The sequence below is a fragment of the Tursiops truncatus genome, chromosome 2 (genome assembly GCF_011762595.2).
Source record: "Tursiops truncatus isolate mTurTru1 chromosome 2, mTurTru1.mat.Y, whole genome shotgun sequence".
NCBI classification, from domain to species: Eukaryota; Metazoa; Chordata; class Mammalia; order Artiodactyla; family Delphinidae; genus Tursiops; species Tursiops truncatus.
Window position 1 is genome coordinate 163,949,068 of NC_047035.1, and position 23,404 is coordinate 163,972,471.

The 23,404-nt window shown below is 38.7% G+C and overlaps 1 protein-coding gene across 1 annotated transcript in view; it reads left to right on the forward strand.

The window, feature by feature from the left end:
• ARMC3 (armadillo repeat containing 3) overlaps nucleotides 1-23,404 on the forward strand; it is a 95,016-nt gene that overhangs the window by 64,717 nt on the left and 6,895 nt on the right. The window contains exons 11-16 of the mRNA XM_019933172.3: nucleotides 794-1,043; nucleotides 5,091-5,227; nucleotides 6,027-6,195; nucleotides 8,582-8,679; nucleotides 9,356-9,457; nucleotides 9,872-9,967. Coding sequence (XP_019788731.2) covers nucleotides 794-1,043; nucleotides 5,091-5,227; nucleotides 6,027-6,195; nucleotides 8,582-8,679; nucleotides 9,356-9,457; nucleotides 9,872-9,967 — 852 coding nt within the window. The remainder of the gene's footprint in view (nucleotides 1-793; nucleotides 1,044-5,090; nucleotides 5,228-6,026; nucleotides 6,196-8,581; nucleotides 8,680-9,355; nucleotides 9,458-9,871; nucleotides 9,968-23,404) is intronic.

Consider the following 23,404-nt stretch of genomic DNA (forward strand, 5'->3'; position numbering starts at 1 on the left):
TTGAAACATCTCTTATTTGAAGCAATTCCAAACATTAAAGAACATAATTAAATCAACTTCCACTCTTTAAAATGATCTTTTTTTAAAATTTTTACTATTTTACGAGCTTTTTGAGTGATTACAAAGCAAGGACTATAGAAAGTACAGTGTTTTTAAAAGGAGGTTTAGGATTTCTAATTGTGGGAAAACGTTTTTATACTAGAAATAGGAAATTTAACAACTGAATATGCCTACATTACTAAAATTATTCTTGTCAATATCATGACTTTTATCTTGATATTTAATTTGTAAAAGCAACATCCACCCCCAAAATGATTTGCTGCCTTCAAACGTGTTAACGTCTGCCTACAGTTAACAGCCTCACTTAAAAAGAGGGAAGATGAGCTGAAAAATTTTTAATTCCCATGCTCACTCATTCCTCCCATTTAAACCTTTGTTTTCTTACTGGTTAGGAATATTTTAATAGACTTTCTTTGAATAGAATTTCCTGGTCTTGTAAGTATCACTGAGTTAAAAGATGAATAGCTGTAGTAGGGTTTCTAAGAAGCAGTCATGCATTTTCCTATAACCCAAAGCTGCAGACATAGGAAAAGGATTATTTATATTCATTCATAACCCCCCAGACTCCATTTAAATCCCCAGAGCCTCAATTCCGGGTTCATCGCCCAGATAAATTAATTTCTTTCTGAAATTGTCTTTAGGCACTCGTTTGTTTTATAAGCTTAGTTGTATGCTCCAAACATCATTTACTGAACAGGGGTGAACGGCATTCATTTCTCCTTCACTGACCCAGCGCTGCTGCCGAAGGTGATGGTATCGATGCATTAATCAACGCCCTGTCCAGCAAACGAGATGGAGCCATAGCCAACGCCGCCACGGTGCTGACGAACATGGCCATGCAGGAGTCTCTGCGTCTGAGCATCCAGAGCCATGACGTCATGCATGCCCTGCTCAGCCCGCTGCACTCTGCCAACACTGTCGTGCAGAGCAAAGCCGCTCTCACCGTTGCTGCAACTGCGTGTGATGTCGAGGCCCGGACAGAGGTGAGCATTTGCATCACTTTCCTTTTCTCTTTCTTCTGGTCCGTACCTACTGGTGCAGTAATTTGAAACATTTTCAAGTATTTGAACCTACCCATCATTTAAGTCCCTCAAAACTGGTGCAACACATTGGAAAACAAATTAGCATCACCCAGCAAAGAAGGTGAGCGTACCCTATAATGTGACAATTCTAGGTATAAAACTAGGTATATACCTAAGACACTCTCTTGTCTCTGTGCACCAGGAAGCATTGTTTATAACATCTCAACAGCTGGAAACAAACCAACTGTCCGGTTGTTAAGAGAATGGATACATAAATTTGTGGTATATTCATAAAACAGAATCTTGCATCAGTGAAAATGGATGAACTGTAGCTACAGACATCAACAGAGAAGAATCTCAACCAGCATAATGCTGAGCAAAGTCAAGTTCAGAAGAAAACAGATGTGTGAATTCTATTTATATAATGTTCAAAAATACGCAAAGCAAAGCAATATGTTGTTTAGCACATACATATAAAACTATAAAGAAAAGTGAGAGAATTACTGACCCCAAATTTAAGAAATTGGTTGCCTCTTGGGGGATCAAGGGGGTGGATGTGTTTGAAGAGGAGCACACGGGGGTTCAAGGTCATTGAAATGCACCATTTCTTAAGCTGAGTGGGGGACACTCAGGTGTGCCTTTTACTATGATGCTTGAAATTATAAATATGGGTTACTCACACTCTTCCGTTTCTCTTGTATTTCAAAAATTTAAAACATGGAATTGTAGTTTTTACAAGTCCATCATATAAAAGTGCGTTTGGCCCATTTCATAAAGACTTGATATAAACCTACAAACGTACCTTTTTCTCTTGCTTTTTTCCTGTTTGCGTGTCGTGTGGCACTCATTCAAACAGCCTAGGACTCTGTTCCTCTCGCCCCAGTAAAAATAACAATATGGAGCACTTATTATGCACAGCCAGTGCGCTAAGCACTTAACATGCATTTAAGCCTCACTTGAAATAGGTATGTTTGTCACTACTTTGAAAAGATACATGCATCTCAATGTACATAGCAGCATTAGTCACAACAGCCAAGACATGGAAGCAACCTAAATGCCCATTGATGGATGAATGGATAAAGAAGATGTGGTGTTTATACACAATGGAATATTACTCAGCCAGAAACAGAATGAAATTCTGCCATTTGCAACAATGTGGTTGAACCTAGAGGTTATTATGCTTAGTGAAATAAGTCAGACACAGAAAGACGAATACTCTGTTATCATTTACATGTGGAATTTTAAAAATAAAACAAACGAATGAATATAACAAAGCAAACAGACTCACAGATATAGAGAACAAACCAGTGGTTACCAGGGAGAGGGAAGAAGGGAGGGGCAAGACAGGGGCAGGGGAGTAAGAGGTATAAACTACTAGGCATAAAACAAACAAGCAACAAGGACATACTGCACAGCACAGGGAAATATAGCCATTGTTTTGTAATAACTTTAAAGGGAGTATAATCTATAAAAATATTGAATCACTATGTTGTACACCTGAAACTAATATAATAAACCAACTATATGTAATCTATGTAGCATGTAAACCAACTATACTTCAATTTTACAAAAAGAAAAGAAATAGGTACATTTGCAATCCCTATTTTATAGAGGAGGAAAATGAGGCTTAAAGAAATAATGTGCTGAAAGCAGAGTTGATGGGTCGGGAAATCAGGGACTGCGAACACACCTTTCTGAGTCCAGAGCCCCCGTCCTCACACTGTGCTGTCTGCTCAGACAACTAACAAATCTCTTCTGTCTCTTAGATATTTTTTCTATCCCCTTCTTTGTTCCCGTTGACTCAGTTCATTTGTATTCATCCATTAAGGTAGTAAGATACTCACCAAATATTTTTTTTACCAGCTACCATGTGCCAGGCGCTGCAGTAGGCAGCGGCAACACAGTGATAAACAACACTGTGTTAGTTGGTCATTCCTCCATGCGGCTCACTGAGCAGTCCATCCGTTTCCTGGAATATTGCAACTGACTCTACGGCCCTCCCTACCCCTGCCACCTCCTATTCCCCAAACTGCCTCCAGACTGATCTTTCAAATTTATGACCCTCATCACATCATTGCAAGTCCCCAGGGGTGTGCCACTGCCCCATGGGAACAGCTAAGCTGCTTAGTGTGCTATGCAAGGGCTCGCAATGATCCACCCCTACCTGCCTAAGCCTGAACTCGCTTCCCAGGTGTAACTCTACACTCCAGAAATACCATACGATTTGAATTCTAAAATTCTCTTATTTACACCTCCTTGATTTCTCTGCTTGGAAAGCTAGTCTCACCTTTGTTCACCTGATAAGTGCCTGTTTCTCCTTCAACACCCAGCTCAGCCATCCTGTCCTCCATGACGGCTTTCTTTAGTCTTCAAACGTGGACTCCAACGTCCTGCTCTGTGCTCACACCACCCCCTATGCATGCTTCCCTTGAACTCTGTTTTGCACTAGTTTTTGTATGAAAGACCATAAGCTCCCTGAGGCTTTAGGGAAGGGAACTGAGGTTTTCCTTCCCTGCATCCATGTCATTGATCTATACCTGGCACACAGTATATGCTTAATAAACAGTTGTTGAATGAATGAGTGAATGCATGAATGAAGGAATGAGTGGTGAAATTAATAAATGAATTAGATATTTGCCGAAAGAACACGTGGAGTCAGATTGCTATCTTATACTCAGATATAAAGATGTTCAGAAATTTGGCTTGCTAAGCATCAGATGCTTCAAGTAAACTTTTCAAAGCTTGCCCAGGTTACGTGCGCTAATGTGTAATCCCTGTTAGAGTCCCTGTGTTTGAGAAGAACATGATTGGAAGTGGATCGTATCTCACAAGGGCTCCTGTCTTCAGATACTACACAGAGAGACCTGTAGAATATTCTTTTTAGTCCTCCGGGCTCAGATAATAATGTATTACATTTCAAACAGTGAGACAAGAGCTCTGTTGAATCTTCTTTTTTTTTTCCCTGATTGGAACAATTTTATACATGTGTGACTTCTTTTAAGAGTGTAATTAATGTAGTTCTCCCCGATTCTCTTCTTGTTCTTTTTCTTCTCTTTTTCACTCCTTGAAGCAATATGAGTGATAACAAAATGGATCTCCTTCTGGTGAACTGCTTCAGCATTGCTTCGTCCACACTGCTGACGTCATGGCACTGTCCAGTGACACAGGTGGCACTAGCCTGCATTGGTTACTCCTGCCTAGCTTTGGAGACTGTGTCCGTTTCCTATTGCTGTTGAAACAAATAACCACAACTTAGTGGCTTAAAGCAATAAAAATCTATTATCTCATGGTTTGGGAGGTCAGAAGTCTGAAAATGGGTCTTACGGGTTAAAGTCAGGATATCAACAGAGCTGTGATCCTTCTGGAGACTTGAGGGGGAAATCTGTTTCCGGGCTTTTACCGTCCACCTGCATTCCTTGGCTGTGGCCCCTTCCTCTGTCTTCAAAGCAGATTACTGCAATCTCTGTTTCTACAAGTCTCCTTTCTCTGCTTCTCACACTCTTATCTCCCTCTTGTAAGGACCCCTGTAATTAAGTTGGGCCAACCTGATAATCCAGGACCATCTCCCCATCCCCAGATCCTTAACCACATCTACCAAATCCCTCCCAGGGACAAGGGCATCTCTAGGGGCCCGTGATTCTGTCCCCCACAGGCCAGATGGACACGCAGTGGTGAGCAGCAGAGTGAATGAACATGGGACATCCCGCTTGTAGAGGGAAGAGGACAGGCTCTTTGCCCTGCACCCACCCCATGTAAACTCACAATGACCTCCCTCAGTAACTTACTGCAGCCTCTTCTTAACTTTGAACAGAACACCGCGCTCCTGTCTGTAAGGTTTTTGCAATTGATTCTTTCCCCTGAATTTAATAAATCTAAACATGGACACATCCTAAAATGTTTTTACATAGTCAAAACCCTTTCAACAATCAAAAAATTAGATTTTTTTTTAAAGCATGAATGTTTATGTTCTGTGCTCTTAATGTGTAAAATTTTGGCTTCCATTTCTAGTTGAGAAATTCAGGTGGGCTGGAGCCACTGGTAGAGCTCCTGCATTCCAAGAACGACGAGGTACGACGGCACGCCAGCTGGGCCATAATGGTCTGTGCCAGTGATGAGCCCACGGCCGCTGAGTTGTGCAGGCTTGGGTGAGTGGAGCGGTCTGGAGGGTCTGGCTCAGATGAAGGACACACAGTCTTCAGGCCCGAGGAAGGTTGAGCAGAGTCTCCACGCCCACTCTCAGGCCGCAGGGCGTTCAGAAGCTCTGCGGGTCACAGTCCCTCTGAAGGGACCGCCTGCAGAAGCGGGAGAGATCTCTCCCGTCACCTCCACAAAATCATCTTCAATGTTTCCTTTTCCACTTTTTCATTCTGATAAACGCTTCTTTCACCTTCCTCTGCTTTGCTAAACACAATCTTATTTGTCGCTCAGCTTTCAAGGCTAAATTAAAACGGGCAAGCCATGAGTGCCACCTTTGTTTTCTCCCCCACAAACCGCTCCACCACAATGACGCCTTTAACCAACCTCACCACGTCAGTTCCCTTACCAACAGCCTGTGAGTCAGCTGCCTTTAGCAACTCAGCCAAGAGGGTTTCAAGGTTCCACAGATTTACCCTGTTTGAGCCATTTTTGTTCTTCGTATATGTCACCTGGTTAGCTGAAAAAATTGGAGTCCGATACTAATTTTGCTTTGAATGAAGAACTTTTTCTTCCTAAAGTGTCCTTTTCAACTGTTTGATTATGAGTTTCCACATGGCATGTATGTTCTCAAAAAGGGCTGATTTGTCTTCATAATTCTGGCAGGATTAGTTTACCTAAAAGGGTGGAATGGTTTTAACCTTTCCATCTCAATCCTTCATTCAGGATCTTAGTGAGGTGTATGAATGGGAACTTACTGTTGGATTGCTTATATAAGGCAAATAATGTCTTTTTTGCTTTTATTGACAGGGCTTTAGATATCCTTGAAGAAATTAATCTATCAGTAAGTCGAAAAAATAAATTCAGTGAGGCAGCTCATAACAAATTGCTCAACCACCACCTGTCTCTGAAATACAGCCAGACTGGCTATTTGTCATCAAGTAACATAATTACTGATGGAGTCTATGATTATGGTCGGGTAAGTGGCAGCACTAATTTGTATTTTAGTATGTGTGATCAGTTCTTCTTGCATCGTGATGCCATTACGTTGCAATTTTATAACCGCCTAACATAATTTATATTTTTATAGGCAGAAACTTGGGAATCAGAACTTCATCCTTAAACTTTGTCTGGCTATAAGATTTTGCATTTGTGTACAGTTTTAACTAGAATCTGATGACCTGAACTTATATTAGTTTGCTGCTGCTAGTCTCAAGTTTCAGAGAAGATATAAAGCAATCGGCTTTTATATTACTTCTAGGGCTCAGTGTTAATGATAATGATAATGTCAATAATAGAAGTATAAGTTTTTATTCTATTAATTATAATCTAATTGAAATTAACCAAATTGTAATACTGAATTTTAAAATGTAATATAGAAGAATATTATTTTACTTAGCTGCATTTGTGATTATGATTTGAAAACAATACAGTTTAATTCCATGTTAATGTTAAGAGAAATGGGAAGCTAAACGTTAGAGTCTTGAGGGCTTTTTGACATTACTGTCTAAGTCAGCATGTTCTACTTCTGGAAACCAAAAGCAATAAGGAGAATAGGGAAAATTTTAAAAAACCTACAAATCCCATTTTAGGCAGAAGTAGGAAATTGGTATGATCTGCAGACTTCAAAAATATTTAAAAGTCCCTGGGATCAGGCAGAAGTTACACAGGAGGAAGAATGAAAAGGGGAAAAAAAGCACAGAGAGGGACAAGAGTGGTAGCAGATCTCAGAAAGCACCATCAAAAGTCTATGCTTCCCGAGGGGATGGAGAACTCAGACATACAAAAGCTATATGCTTGGTTTGCAAGGGGGTGGGTGGGCAGGACCTCAGGAACCGGGGTGAGCAGGGCTGGTAGCAGAAACCCGCTTGGACAAATTTGGTTCAAAGAAGCAGAGGAGACAGGGCCATAAAAGAATCACAGCTAAGCTGTATTTGCAGGAAACACTGTATCGTGGTAACAGAATTAGAGACATGTTGAATAACCAAAACTGCTAGCCTAAAACTTTTTCTCTTCCTTCTGCTTCTGCCAGCCACTGCCACCACCATACCCTCCATAACAGATACACACAAACCACCGAGAAATTACTGCTCTCGTTCAATGATGAGTAATTTTAAAAGAACAGGTGCCACATTATTAGCATAAAGATGCTTTAAGAAAAATGAGGAAAAGAGCAGAAAAACCACCAAAGAGCACTTACCAGAGCACTTATCTGTTGCCATGGAACAGATAAAACTGTGACAAAATATATTTGTTCATGAGTTTTTTTTTTAAAAAAAAAGTAATGAGACAATGTCCTTATGAAGGAGAACTCGCTGATTTACTCTAAATATTAAGTTTCTAATATTTCAGGCTTTAAATGTGTCAGTGAACAAAAGAGACAAAGATCTCTACTCCCATGGTACCAGTGAGAGGAAACAGACAATAAACAATAAATCTCACCAATACATTCTATCACGTGATAGAAATGATAAGCGCTGCAGTGGGTGGGGAGGAGGATAAAGGGGCTTAGGACACTGGAGTTGATGTGGTCAGGTAGCCCCACTAAAAGGGTAATATCTGAACAAAAAATTTGAAGGAGGTGAAGGACTTCTTAGCCTTGGGGATAGTGGGGAAGGAGCTTTCTAGATGGAGGAAAGAGCTAGTGCAGAAACCGTGAGTGGTTGGCACACTCAAGAAACAGCAAAGTCGGTGTAGCTAGAACTGAGTCAACTAGGGGTGGAATAACAGACCAAATCAGAGCAGGTAAGAGCAAGGAGCTCATGGAAGTCTTGTAGACCACTGGAAGGATTTGGGCCTTTACTCTGAATGAAGTGGGAAAACACGTCAGGGTTCTGGGCAGAAGAATGACACGCTCTGTCTTACTTTAAAAGAACCATGAAAAGTATCTTGGATGAGAGAAGGATCTATTACTTGATTGGAAAAAGAGCTCACAGGGTGATCTGGTCTAACCCTCTTCACCAGGCTGACAAAATTGCTAGTATAGGGCTTTGTCTAGCTTGTTGTTAGTTATCCTCACAACATTTTTAGTGATCTGTTTAGTAATTAGTTACTCTTACAGATGATAAGCTCTTCCTTATGTATATGGATAGATTTTCAAACTCAAATACTTCCAGGGCCAAGCTGATAATTAGGGTATGAAACAGTTGAGTATCAAGTTACAGAGACTGGGGTGGGGGGAGGGGGAATTGGAGGGTGTATCTTGCCCAAAGATATCCACAAGCTTCAGTTTCCTATTTTTAAGTGTATGTGTGTGTGTGTGAAATTAGATACCTCAAACAGTTAAGAACCTATTCTATCAGTATTCATTAAAAAAATATATAATGCATGCAGATATTACTCTTCAATTCTTAAATTATCTACAGATAAATCCTGGCACCAAACTTTTGCCTTTGAAGGATCTCTGCTTACAAGAACCAAGTGACCGACGTGCTATACTCTTAGTTAACAGTAAATGTGATGCGTGAGTCTTTGCGGGGAGGAGGAATGAAGGGAAGCAAATAATTTTTTTGTTTGTCCATCATCATGTGAATACATAAAGGTTCCCAGTATGGTATCTTTTCTTACTTCCTGTATCTAGCAGCACCATGAAAGTAAACACTGGTCCATAAACTCATAGCCTGACATAGTAAAGAACACAGAATAGTCACCACTGTGGTTTTTCCTTTGACTCCACGTTACCAGTCAATTCCATGGGTATTTCTGCAATCAGGGCTTCTTACCCTTCTGGCAACATGAAGTAACTGAAGGAAGTATAAACAGATAGGAGCAAACCAAGATGAATTATGTTTACAAATCTCCAGAACTAAATCCAGGAATACCACTGCTGCCCAATATTTTTTTTTTTTGTCCAATATTTTTAATAAAATAAGGAGAAAATAGTAGAGCTAAAATGAAAGCTTCAACAGCCATTAAAATGGTCTTGTATTCCTATATATCTATATAATACATTTTATGTGACACATTTTATAAAACTATTTCTAGTTCTAGCTCATGAAAAGGTTTATAATATTCATTTTATCTTATTTTAAACTCTCCTTTTTGCTTTTAAAATAATGTGTCACTGTTAAAAGTAGGACAAAGTCAATATTGACAAATTATTTTAATTTGTACATAATTTCAAATATGTAAAATTTTAGTTCTCCAACTCCATCTATGGAAGATAAGTCATCAGACGTTGGTTATGGACGAAGTATTTCTTCTTCATCTTCTTTAAGAAGAGCAAGTAAAGAAAAGACCAAGTAAGAAAATGATGTTTTGTCTACACTCAAATAATTCTCTCCCTTAATTTGAGAGTAAAAAAGAAATTCAGATTTTAGGTTTTGGCAACTTAAATTTTAGTCTTCTCACAGTCACACAATTTCAGGATGAAAGCCAGGAAACCTGGTTTGACATTCTGTCTTCTGTGAACCCAGAGTGAGATCTTGAGCCCCTGACTCAGTGTCCATGATCAGGCTTAGTGTCCTTATTTGTAGATGGAATAATGCCTGGTGCCCTGCTTCTTCTCGGTGACTGGGATCAAAACATATAATGGAAGTGAAAATGCCTTATAAATTATAAAATGCCTTGCAAATGTAGTGCATTGCTATTTTCTGTATGATTGAAATTGGTTGTGGTGTTTTTCAAATGACAAGAGAAAACAGTTATCATTTTAGTGCTGGATTTGGATCTCCCACCGAAGAGAAATCAGAACCTACTTCGGGACGCAATACTGCTCTTAGCAAAAGCGCCACTAAAGAGAAAGGATCCAGGTAGAAACCTCCTTACTGTATTCTTCTCCTAACTGTAATCCTGTCAAGTTTTAATTACCCACAGAGTTGGTGAAAGGGAGGGGTGGCTTTTAACTAGGAAGCTCTTCTTATGGAATCAGATGTAGCACTAAACAGGACTCATGAAGTATAATTAAAATTACTTTTATTTGTGTCTCTTGTTGTCTCTTTAAAACTTACCCAGAGGGAATTTCTTCTCCTGCCTCTGGGTGAGAACTCAGGGTACTTTGCTCACTGTAAAGTCCTACAGTCACTTTAATGCAGAGACAACGGAAACAGCAGTCTCCAGTTAGCCCTTTAAAAGTCCAACCATGTGTAGGAATCAACTTAAAATGAACTTTTCTGCCCCCCACCCCCACCCCGTGGCTGCCTCGGCAGCTGATGAGCAGCACTGGCTGCACCGTAAGCCTCCCTCGTCCCTGCCTCTTGCTTCCACATCCCCTCCCCGTCTTGCCTATGGAAACCCCTGACCCTTCAGGAAGCAATGAGAAGAGGAAAGGGAAACGGGACCACATTCTGAATTTGGCTGGAACCATTATAATGTGGTTCCACGCTTTTTAGGCCTGGCATATTTTAAAACACTGTCTACATGTTTACATATTTTTAAACATATTCTTTCTCTTGTCAGCGTTTTCCTGGATTCTTCAAAAAACCACTCAGACCTCCTGCCCCGCTCCATGACCTGTCAATTATTGTTGACTTAAGCCCTTGAAAAACACTGGGGTGCTGGAGGCTATTTGGCACACATGTATATAATTGAGCATCTACCTTCTAAACCGAGACTGTCTCCTAAGGTCTCCTAAGGAGTGGTCTGCCCTCCTCCGCAGACCTCGGAGCTGTGTATGTTCTATTTCTGACTTTATTTTCTCCTGTCAGTCTCTGTTGCTCACTGTTCTGATCTCTGCTTCTGATCATCCCTCATCCTCTCTGCCCTCCTGCCCCTCCTCACCTCTTCCCTTCCCTTCCCCTCCTCACTTGGCTTCTCTTGTTCCTCCTCCCCTGGACTGAGAGTGCCTTGAGGACAAGAACATGCTCGGACTCGAGTAATTTCTCTTTTCATCGCCAGCACTTAGCACGGCGCTTGGCTGGCATACATAAGGCATTTGTGTTTATTCAAGAGAACAGAAATCTCAACTTTTTGCAGGAAAAGGTTATTTTCAACAAGATCCACACTTATAAACTGTGTCTCTTGAGCAAATAGGTTACCTTCTCTTTGGCTGAGTTCACTTATCAGTAAAATGCAAAACAAAACAAAACTGTAGTTTGGGGCTTCCCTGGTGGCGCAGTGGTTGAGAGTCCGCCTGCCGATGTAGGGGACACGGGTTCGTGCCCCGGTCCGGGAAGATCCCACATGCCGCGGAGCAGCTGGGCCCGTGAGCCATGGCCGCTGAGCCTGCGCGTCCGGAGCCTGTGCTCCACAACAGGAGAGGCCGCAACAGTGAGAGGCCCGCGTACCACAAAAAAACAAAAAACCTGTAGTCTGTTCCTCACAGTGTCTTGAGAAGATTAAATAAGTTAATGAATGAAAAGGGCTTAGAGCAGGGCCTGGCCCAGAGTAAACATTCAACAAATGTTAGTACTATTGGATGAAACAGTTGCAGGGAGCCCAAACCCACTCCAGCCTTGCAGGGATGCAGAAGAATCCCCAGAATCCAGCGCACGACAGGAGCTGGGAGTAAAGTAGATAAACCGTTAGTCTGCTTGTCTCTCTCCCTCTCTCTTTTTCTCTCTCCACCTGCACAGTGTCTGTTTACAATTGCTTTGTTACCTTCCTTGACTTTCTTTTGGTTGCCACCTCACCCATAACTGTAGCTTATATGTGACTTTGACTTGCCATGGGACCAAATCTGGGCCCAATTCCAAGGCAGTCTTTCAGTTCTAAAGCCCAACAATAATCAAGTACAATCTGCGTCTCTTGTGTGTATTTGTGGGGGAGACCATCTTATCTTCACATGCTTGACAGGACAAGGCTGGCTCTGAGGCAGGTGTCTCCCTGTGGTCTCCTGAACTCCTCAGCTTCCTGGGGAAGAATCCACCTGGCTTATTTAAGTGATCAGTGTGTCCAGGCTCTTTCCCATTCTCAGCCCTTGGTCCACTGGGGGATAGATTGGTCATAATCTCGTTGTCCTGTTGTTTATCTTTTGGTCAACCTTTCTTGTCTTGTGACTGTTAAAGACCCCTGGACATAGAGTAAAATATTTTAACTCTACTCATCTGAAAATGTCATGGAGAATGTTTAATGTTGACCAAAAAGATACTGAGCAATACTGACAAAGAATAATGAGACATCTAGAACCACAAAGCAGCTGAATTTCTGAAAGGGAGAGGAGAGATGGGAGACAAGTCAGTCAACTGTGTGTGAGGTACCAGACAAGGAAAGTGAAAGTGCGGACTTCTTTTTCCTGATGAATATTATTACCATATACCATGTAAATTAAAATCATTGAGCAACAGGCTCTCATTAGGTGACCAGCCACCATCTTATTTCTGTTTTCAAAGGTTTTAATTGCACTTTCTTTTATGGCATAGCTCTCAAAGGAGAGGTGATTAATTTATATTTTGTTTATCCAGACACCTTCTTGATACTTCCCTAGGCTTCACAGAAACCAACATGTGTAATGCTCTCTAAAGCTTTTCCTTGTAAAGACCATTCTCCTTACAATAAACACTTACTATACCCATTTGTGAAAGGAATTACAAGTTCTATCTATACCATATTTTTTATTGAGACTAGTTTTCATAAATATTTAAGTTGATTGCACATGAGTTTATTATACACACTTAAAAGTGTGTTTTTCTGTCCCCAAATAGGAGGATATGAAATACATATCCTTCCAGTCTGTTCATCTTTGGAGACTTTTAGATCTTTACAACATATACTTTAACATTTCTGCTACTTAGGTCATCTTGATCCCACCACAATGACTTCCTAAAACTTTTTTTTTTTTTTTTTTTTTTTTTGCTGTACGCGGGCCTCTCACTGTTGTGGCCTCTCCCATTGCGGAGCACAGGCTCCGGACGCGCAGGCTCAGCGGCCATGGCTCACGGGCCCAGTGGCTCCGCGGCATGTGGGATCTTCCCATACCAGGGCACGAACCCTTGTCCCCTGCATCGGCAGGCGGACTCTCAACCACTGCGCCACCAGGGAAGCCCACATTTTTGTTTTTAAAATGATTTTCCTCAGAAAACTGGACAGCCACATGCATAAGAATGAAAGTAGACCACTATCTTATACCATAAACAAAAATTAACTCAAAATGTGAGACCTGAAGCCATAAAACTCCTAGAAGAAAACTTAGATGATAAGCTGTTTACTTCAGTCTTGGCAATCGATTTTTGGATCTGACTCCAAAAGCAAAGACAACAAAAGCAAAAAATAAATAACTGGGACTACATCAAACTAAAAAGCTTCTGCACAGCAAAGGAAACCACCAACAAAATGAAAAGACAACCTACTGAATGCGAGAAAATATTTGCAAATCATATATCCAATAAAAGGTTAATATCCAAAATATAAGAATTCATAAAACTCAGTAGCAAAACAAAGCAATCTGATTTTTAAAGGGCAGAGGATCTGAATAGACATTTTTTCAAAAAAAGACATGCAGATGGCTAACAGGCACAAAAAAAGATGCTCAACATCACTAATCATCAGGGAAATGCAAATCAATACCACAATGAGATATCACCTCACACCTGGTAGATTGGCTATCAGGAAGACAAGAGATAGCAAGTTTCGGGCAGCATGTGGAGAAAAGAGAACCCTCGTGCACTGTCGATGGGAATGTAAATTGGTGCAGGCTTTATGGAAAACAGTATGGAGGTTCCTCAAAACATTAAAACTTAAAATGATCCAGCAATTCCCCCTCTGGGTATTTATCTGATGAAAATGAAAGCACTAATTTGAAAATTTTCTACACCCCCACATTCATTGCAGCATTATTTAACACAGCCAAGATATGGAAACAACCTAAGTGTCCATCAGTGGATGACTGGACAAAGAAGAAGTGGTATATGTATACGATAGAATACCACCAGCCATAAAAAAGAATGAAATCTTGCCATCTGAGACAACATGGATGGACCTTGAAGGAATTATGCTAAGCAAAGTATCAGACAGAGAAAGACAAATATTGTACAATTTCACTTATATGTGGAATCTAAAAAACAAAACAAATGAACAAACAAAACAAAATCATAGATAAAGAGAATAGAATGGTGGTTGCCAGAGGGAAGGGGGATTGAGTGGGCGAAATGGGTGAAGGGGGTCAAGAGGTCAAACTTCCAGTTATAAAATAAAGTCATGGGAATGTAATGTACAGCATGGTGACTACAGTCAATAATATAGAGCATATTTAAATGTTGCCAAGAGAGTGAATCCTAAAAGTTCACTTTGTATGGTGACGGATGGTAACTAGACTTACTCTGGCGGTCCTTTCACAATGTATAGAAATATCGAATCATTGTGTTGTACACCTGAAACCAATATAATGTTACATGTTAATTATACCTCAATTTAAAAATTTAACGAAAATTTAAAAAATAAAAGAATTTCTCTCAAACCCTCTTTTTACCCATACCTCACCATTTTTTTTCCCTTCCCTTAAATCTTGACTTCAAAAGTCTTCCAAAAACACATATTTTCTCTTGGTAACATTTAAATACCTTCTGACCTTCTTTTCTTGAATTTATTCATTCATTCAACAAATATTTACTGAGCACTTAGATGCCAGGAATTATTCTAGTATTAGAAGTATAGCACTGAACAAATACCTCTGCCCTAATAGAACTTACATCCTAGTGGAACAAACAAAATAAACTACACACACACACATCACACATCTCTCACACACACACACACACACACACACACACACACACACACGATGTACCTTCCTAAGACCAGAATAAATCATATCTCCACTTTGTACAATACTCCCTTCTCATCCTTTTGGAATAGATTGGGTAGAACAGGACACCTAACTGGAATAGATTTTGTTCAGTGTTGAACTGCTTGAGTTTCTAATTTTTATTCCTTGTGGAATTTATTGAATGCTACATGGTATTGTGATTATTTTTCACATACCAAAATCTTCTCACCTAAATTGAAACCACAAGTGGGCCGGATTCATGACTTACATCTCTCCCACCAGCTCTGCCCTATAATTGATACATTCAAATAGTTGGCACTTCCCTGGTGGTGCAGTGGTTAAGAATCTGCCTGCCAATGCAGGGGACATGGGTTTGAGCCCTGGTCCGGGAAGATCCCACATGCCGTGAAGCAACTAAGCCCATGCGCCACAACTACTGAGCCTGCACTCCAGAGCCTGTGAGCCACAACTACTGAAGCCCACGGGCCTAGAGCCCATGCTCCACAACAAAGAGAAGCCACCACAATGAGAAGCCCACGCACTGCAAGGAAGAGTAGCCCCCACTCACCACAACTAGAGAAAGCCCATGCACAGCAACAAACAACCAATGCAGCCATAAATAAATAAATAAATTTACTTAAAAAAATAGTTGATGGGATCAAGAAGGAGCAAGTGGTTAAACTTTGATAATGTCAATACACAATTTTGAGCCAATTATCTCTCTCTACTTGCCTATCTACCTACTCATCCACCTGTGAACATAGAAAATATCCTTATTGTTTTGGGTTCTCACAGTAAATCTCTGTTCTCTGAGGTAGTTTTGCTAAAGTTTCTGCAAGAAAGCTAGAATTTGTTATATCTTTAATCATAAATTGATGTTCTTTCTGGAGATTAATTTTACAGGAGTTAATTTTGTAATTTCCAAGCTCTTGTTTCCATGTTTATCTAGAAATGAAATTCATTTAAGTACTGAAGCCCTTATTTACACCACTTGGCAGCCTTCATGGGAAAGAAGTCCAAGTGAAATACTTCTATTTATAGCAGCAGGAAATTACAATTCAGGGGTTCCCATAAATTATCTCTTTTTAATCACTCAGTCAGTTTCCCTCTGATGCGCTTAGCCCAGGGTACTGGACGTCATCTTCTCACACCAAATGATTCTTCTCACTTCAGGCAGCATGCTCAGGGAGAACTACACCTGCTTTGTTTCATAGGTGGCTCTGAGTAATCACAGGGTCGAGATCTCCAATCTTACAAAGCTACCCTGTAATTTTAGAAAACAGGTAAACCTATTTATGCTTTCTTGCCATTCTAATTGACCTTCCCAGGATTAGTTCCTAATTTACTAACATCTGACTATGCACTGTAAGGTGTTCAGTTTATTTATCTTACAAAAAAGGAAAAGGGTTAAGATGATATAGCTGGAAAGTAGTCATTTTTGCTTGGAGATTTTATCACAATATATCGTTAGTGCATTTAATGCATGATTAGACTCTTTCCTCGGCTGTAGTAAATAGAATATTGGATTAGAAAATATAAAACTTTTTTTTTTATTATTTGTTATGATTATAGAGTTTTGTGTGATTCTCCAATAGCAGCTGATTGGATTATTTTTGTATTTTTTTCTCTAAATTAAAGGGAAAACTCAAATGGACTTCAGTTGATCCTCCTCCCACACCATGCTTCAAATAATACTTAAAGATAATTCCCACCCCTAATTTACTGCTAGTGGAACAGAATGCTCCATACTTGTAAATACATAATTTAGGAGATTTACCTGCCTACACCAGCCTAGTCCCATTTTGGGGCTTTCAAATATATAATCGCAGCTAAGATTTATTATAGCAAAAGATACAATGCAAGATCAGCAGGCAAAAGATACACATAAGAAAAGGCTGAAAGAAGTCACACACAGGCTTCCTAGTCCTCCCTCTGTCTCTGCTAGCATAGCAGAGATTGCTCCACCCAAGAAAGCCCACCTGAGTCATGGGATCCAGACTTCATAAAGGTGTAAATTCCAATTACCTATAGGGAAACACCAATTTGAATGATAGTAGATTTCTCTCAGACCAGAAGGAAATGGCACACCATTTTTCAAGTGCTAAAAGAATGAACCATGTGTTCTCTATCTGATGAATCTATCCTTCAGCAATAAAGAGGGAGAAATAAAGACATTCCCAGATGGGGGAAAACAATTTACTGCTAGCTGGCCTACCCTTACAGACTGGCTAGCTAAAGGAAGTTCTTCCAACGAAAAGAAAATAATGAAAGAATCTGGAAGGATCAGGAAGAAAGAAGGAAGAGCTGAAATATGGGTATATACAATAGACTATTTCCTCATGAGCTTTATACATCATATTTGATGATTGAAACAAAAATTATAAAAACATCTGATACTCAAGACGATGGTATTTAAAACTGGAGACAGTAAAGAGACCTCCATGGGTGTGAGGTTTCCATATTTCCCTCAAAGTGGTAAAACATGGATACCAGCAGACTGTGATAACCAATATATGTATATTATAATACCTACAGTAACCACTACAAACCAATACAAAGAACTACACTCAAAAGCAATGTAAATAAATCAATATGGATAAATAAAAATGTTCAAGTAACCCACAGGAAGGCAAGAAAAGAAAAACAAAGGAAAAGAGCCAATCAAAAGGCAGAGATTGGCAGAGTGGATTAAAAAGTTATGATTCAACTATATGCTGTTTAAAGAAACTCAAATGTATCGATATAGGTGGGTTGAAAATGAAAGGATGGAAGAAGATACCATGTAAACATTAATTTTTTAAAAAACAGGAATGTTTTTTTAAATATGTATTAAGGCAGACTTCAGAGCAAAGAAAAATTCTAGAGAGAAAGAGGGACATTACATATGATAAAATGAATCAATCCATGAAGAAGATATAATGATCCAATGTATATGCACCAAACAACAGAGCCTCAAAATACATGAGGCAAAAACTGATAGAGCAGAAAGGAGAAATAGAAAAATCCAAAATTATAGCTGGGGGCTTCGACATGCCCCTCTGAGCAACTGATAGAACTACTTGACCTAAAATCAGCAAGGATATAAACGAGTTGAACAACACCAGAAATAAATAGGATTTAATTGACATATTATGGAACATTCCATCACCAGCAACAGAATACACATTTTTTCAGCTGCACTTGGAACATTTACAATACCCTGGGTCATAAAACAAGGCTCAGCAAATTTAAAATAATTGAAATCATACGGATTATATTCTCTGACCATAATAGAATCAAACTAGAAATTAATGACAGAAAGACAAGAAGAAAATCTTTAAGCATATGGAAATTGAATAATACACTTCTAAATAATCTCTGGGACAAAAGGAAGCCTCAAAGGACTTAAAATATACAAAGAACTGAATGAAAATGAAAATACAACTCTCAAAATTTGTGGGATGCAGCCAAAGCAATGCTGAGAGGGAGATTTATTTTACTAAAATGTATTAGATAGAGAGGTCATAAATCAATAATCTAACCTCAAGAATCTAGAAAAATAAACTTAATAAAATTAGAAGGAAGAAAATAATAAAAACAGAAATCAATGAAATTTAAAACAGAAAAACAGCAGAGAAAGTCAATGAAATCAAAAGCTGGTTCTTTAAAAATGTCAATAACTGTGTCAACAGTACTATGAGAACTTTAATTCAGCACCTTAAATGAAATGGACCAATTCATCAAAAACTGCAAACTATCAAAACTCACCAAAGATGGAACAGATGCCAAAATCATCATTTAACTATTAAAGAAGTTGATTTCATAAAACCCTTCCAAGAGAGAAATCTCCTGACCCAGATGATTTCATTACTGAATTCTGCCAAATATTTCTAGAATTAACACCAACTCTAAACAATCTTTTCAAGAAAATAGAAAAGAGAATGTTTCCCAACTCATGTTATGATACCAGCATTATCCTAATGTCAATACCAGAAAAGGACATTATAAGAAAATTACAGCTCAAAATCCATCATGAAAAAAAAAAATCCATCATGAACATAGATGAAAAAAAACCTTTCTGAAATATTAGCACATCAAAGCAATATATAAAGAGAATAAATAATTCATCTCAGAGTTTATCCCAGGAATGCAAGGCTGGTTCAATATTTGAAAATCAATCAATGTAATCCATATTAACAGTATAAAGAAGAAAAAGCACATAATCATATTAATTGATGCAGAAAATCAGTTGACAAAATTCAACATCTATTCATGATAAAAACTAAAACTGTCAGCAAAATAGGAAGAATATAAGGGAACTTCCTCAGCCTGATAAAAGGCATCCACAAAAATTACCATACTTAATGGTGAAAGACTGGATGCTTTCCTGCAAAGATCATGAACAAGACAAGTGAGGAGAGAAAAACTGTTCCTATTTGCAGACAACATGATTGTCTAAACAGAAAATCCTTAAGGAATCCACTTAAAAACAAACAAAACTCTTAGAACTAATAGGTGAGTTTAGCAACATGTCAGGATATAAGTTCAACACAGAAAAATCAATTATATTTTTATATACCATCTATGAAAAATTGAAAACCAAAAACTTTTAATACCATTTTAATAGGGCTGAAAAATGAAATATGAAATTAAAGTGAAAGAGAAAATGAAACAAAACATGTATAGAACTTATATACTGAGAACTGTAAAACACAAAGGAAATCAAAGAATCACTAAATATGTGAAGGGATATACCATGTTCACGTGTTGGAAAACTCAACATAGTGAAAATGTCAGTTTTCCCTGAGTCGATCTAGATTTGATACAATTCTATCAAAATTCCAGCAGCATTTTTGGTAGACAGAGATATGCTAATTCTAAAACTTTTATGGAAAGGTAAATAAATTATAATAGTGAAAAATCATTTTGAAAAAGAATAAAATTGAATCATTCTACCTGATTTTATGACTTACTGTAAAGCTACAGTAACCAAAATAGTTTGGTATTGATGAAGGGATAGACCGGGACATGAATGAACAGAATAGAGTCCAATAATAGATGACAGAAGCATGGTCAATGGATTTTTTAATTGAAAATATTATGATATAATTGTAAATTCACATGCTATTGTAAGAAATAACATAGAGTGAGCCCATATACCCCTAACCCAGTTTCCCCCAATGATAACATTTTCAAAACTATAGTACAATATCACAACCAGGATAATGACGAATACAATCCAATGGTTTTATTCAGGTTCCCCCAGTTTTACTCCTACGTGTGTGTGTCTGTGTGTATATTAACTTCTATACAATTTTCTCACATGGGTAGGTTCATGTTAAGAAAATCAATAGTTCTATCACCACAAGGATCATTCATGTCTAACTGCTCAGCACCATTTGTTGAAAAGTCTATACTTCTCCCATTGAATTGCTTTTGCACCTTTGTTAAAAATAATTGAGCATATTTGTGTGGGTCTGGGTCTTCTGTTACATTAATCTGTGTGTCTGTCCCTCCACCAGTATCATTCCATCTGGATTACTGTAGCTACACAGTAAGATCTGATATCAAGCAAAGTGATTCTTCCCACTTTATCCTTCTTTGTCAAGTTTGATTTAGCTATTCTAGCACCTGTGCCTTTCCATATAAATCTTAGAATAAGATATTCTATTCTACAAAAAAACTTTGCTTGGATTTTGATAGGAATTACATTAAACCTAGAGATCATTTGGGGAGAATTACATCTTTAATATGTTGCATCTTTAAATCTATGGACACAGGATGTCTCATCATGTATTTACGTCTTCTTTGATTGCTTTTGACAGCACTTTTTAATATTCAGCACACAAATCCTACACATGTTTTTTAGAAGTTTATACCTAAGGATTTAATTTTCTTGGCATAATTGTAAGTGCTCCAAATTTTTTTTTGGTTTTTAATTTTGGTTTCCACCTGTTCATTGTAACTATATAGAAACATAATTGATTTTGTATGTTGTTCTTATATCTTCAGATCTTGATGAACTCAATTCTTAGTTCTGGGAGTTTTTTCAGTAGATTCTTTGGGATTTTCTACATAGGCAATCACGTCATCTGCTTTGTCTTTAGTTTTCAATAATTTGATTTCAACGTGTCTGGAGTGGATTTCTTTGGGTGTACCTTATTGACATTCACTGAAATTCTTTTTCTTTTTTTAAATAAATAAATATTTATTTATTTATTTTTGGCTGTGTTGGGTCTTCATTGCTGCACGTTGGCTTTCTCTAGTTGCAGTGAGCGGGGGCTAGTCTTCGTTGCAGTGCATGGGCTTCTCCTTGCAGTGGCTTCTGTTGTTGCGGAGCATGGGCTCTAGGCATGCAGGCTTCAGTAGTTGTGGCACACGGGCTCAGTAGTTGTGGCTCAAGGGCTCTAGAGCACAGGCTCAGTAGTTGTGGTGTATGGGCTTAGTTGCTCCACGGCATGTGGGATCTTCCCAGACCAGGGCTCGAATCTGTGTCCCCTGCATTAGCAGGCAGATTCTTTTTATTTTTTTTGGTGCATGGGCCAGGAAACGAACCTGCAGGCAGATTCTTAACCACTGTGCCACCAGGGAAGTCCCTGAAATTCTAGACTATGTAGATTTATGTCTTTAACCAAATTGAGGAAACCATTTCAGCCTTAATTTATTCAATTTTTTTTTCTGTGCTTCATTCTTTCTCCTCTTCTTCTGAGTCTACGATGACACCAATATTAGCTCTTATTTATTGCACCACAAGTCCCTGAGACTCTGTCAGTTGCTTTTTCAATCTTTTGTTGTCCAGATTGGATCATTTTTATTGATTTATCTTCAAGTTCATAGACTGTTTCTTCTGTTATCTCCATTCTGCTATTAAACCTATTCAGGGAATTGTGTTTTTTAAGTTTTGGTTATTGTATTTTTCAGCTGCAAATTCTATTTTTTTATCTTCTATTTCTTTCTAAGACTTTATAACTCCCTGGTCATTTCAAGAGTGTTTGACCTACTTGTTGGAACAGTTTACAGCTGAGTCATCTCAGCACTGATGTGTTTTGATTGTCTTTTCCCATACGAGGTGAGATTTTCCTGGTTCTTCATATGTTGAGTAATTACATAGATTGTGATATTATGTTATGAGTCCTTCAGTTCTTATTTATGGGTCTTACACTTATGCTAAGAAGAATGTTTCTTTTGTGTGTGTGTTTTAGCAATCAATTGGCCCAGATGCTTTCAGTCTTCAAATTTCAACCAGTGTTTTGTGGGTTGTCATTCCACCATTAGTCCCATTTTCAAAGGCTTTGTGGTGCTATTTGGATCAGCCCTGCACGTGTACCAAATAGTGTCCAGTATGGGACTTGGGCGGCAGTTTATACCATAGTTCCTTCTTCAAAATCTACGTATGTGCCGTTTAGGATCAGAACTATGCACACACAGCTTGGAAGTAAGCCTAGGAACATATAAACAATTTTATAGGGTTGCTTTCCTGAGCTCCTCCCTCTCCATGATCTCCCTTGTCTTTTTTGGTTCCTTGGAGCTTCCCTTTTGGTCCTCAAGCCAAAAAACCCTTTATTTACCCTGCGCTGCTACGCTCTTGCCATGACTGCATCCATGTCCACAGCCAAACAGCAGGAGGACTGAGCAAGTATAAGGCAGTTTTAGACTCTTAGGGACCTTAATGTCACCGCTGCCACCACCGTCACAAGCTTCCTTAGAAGATGGGGTACAAGATAATGGATAAAAATAAGAAAAAAAAATCAAAAAAAGGGTTTTCCTCCACTGTCTCTCTTTCCTGCTTCTCAATCGGCTTCTCCTTGGGCTCTCTCTGTGCTGATGCCCACTTCCAGACTTGGGACTATGTTTAGTTCAGCTTGGAGAATAGTGGAGGAAAATTAAAATATAAGCTCACCGTCAGTTCCGTAGTCATTCAAATGTCAGTCTTCTCTGATCTTCCTGCTGTGAATTATTTTTCAGAGTTTTCAAATAGCTATTGCATGCACCCTGTCCAGGTTTTATGACTGTATTCAGTAGGAGACACAGGGTGAAGTGTGCTTACTCCCTGTTACCTGGAATGAGAACCCCTGTCATTGTTTTGTTCCACTCATGAGAGAATTAGTAAGATATTAATACTGGTTCAAAGATCATTTGAGAATATATGCATTTCTATCCAATTTAATTAAGGAATGTTAGAAAAAGATTTTAACCTTTGGGAGTATCTTTTCCATTGAAGAGAAATAATTTGCATCACTACTAAACAAAAATCTATATGTTAACTAGTAACTTCTCTAAGTCTGGAACTTTTCATTAAGAGTATCTTTTAATTAAACAGTATCTTTACTGTTTACTAAGTACATTCTATTTACCCTAAGTACAGAACTAAATACGTTTCCCTAGATAAACTTTGCATGAATCTTTGCCCCTGCATGACATGAAAATTCCATGCCATCCTTATTTTGTTTTTGTCTTTTTCCATGTTTTGGATAATTGTTCTTAAAAGTGGGATCCAAATTCTTCTTGCAGAAGGTCTCAACTGAAGCAAGAGATGATATAAGACTGGCATAGACTCTCTGAGGAGGCA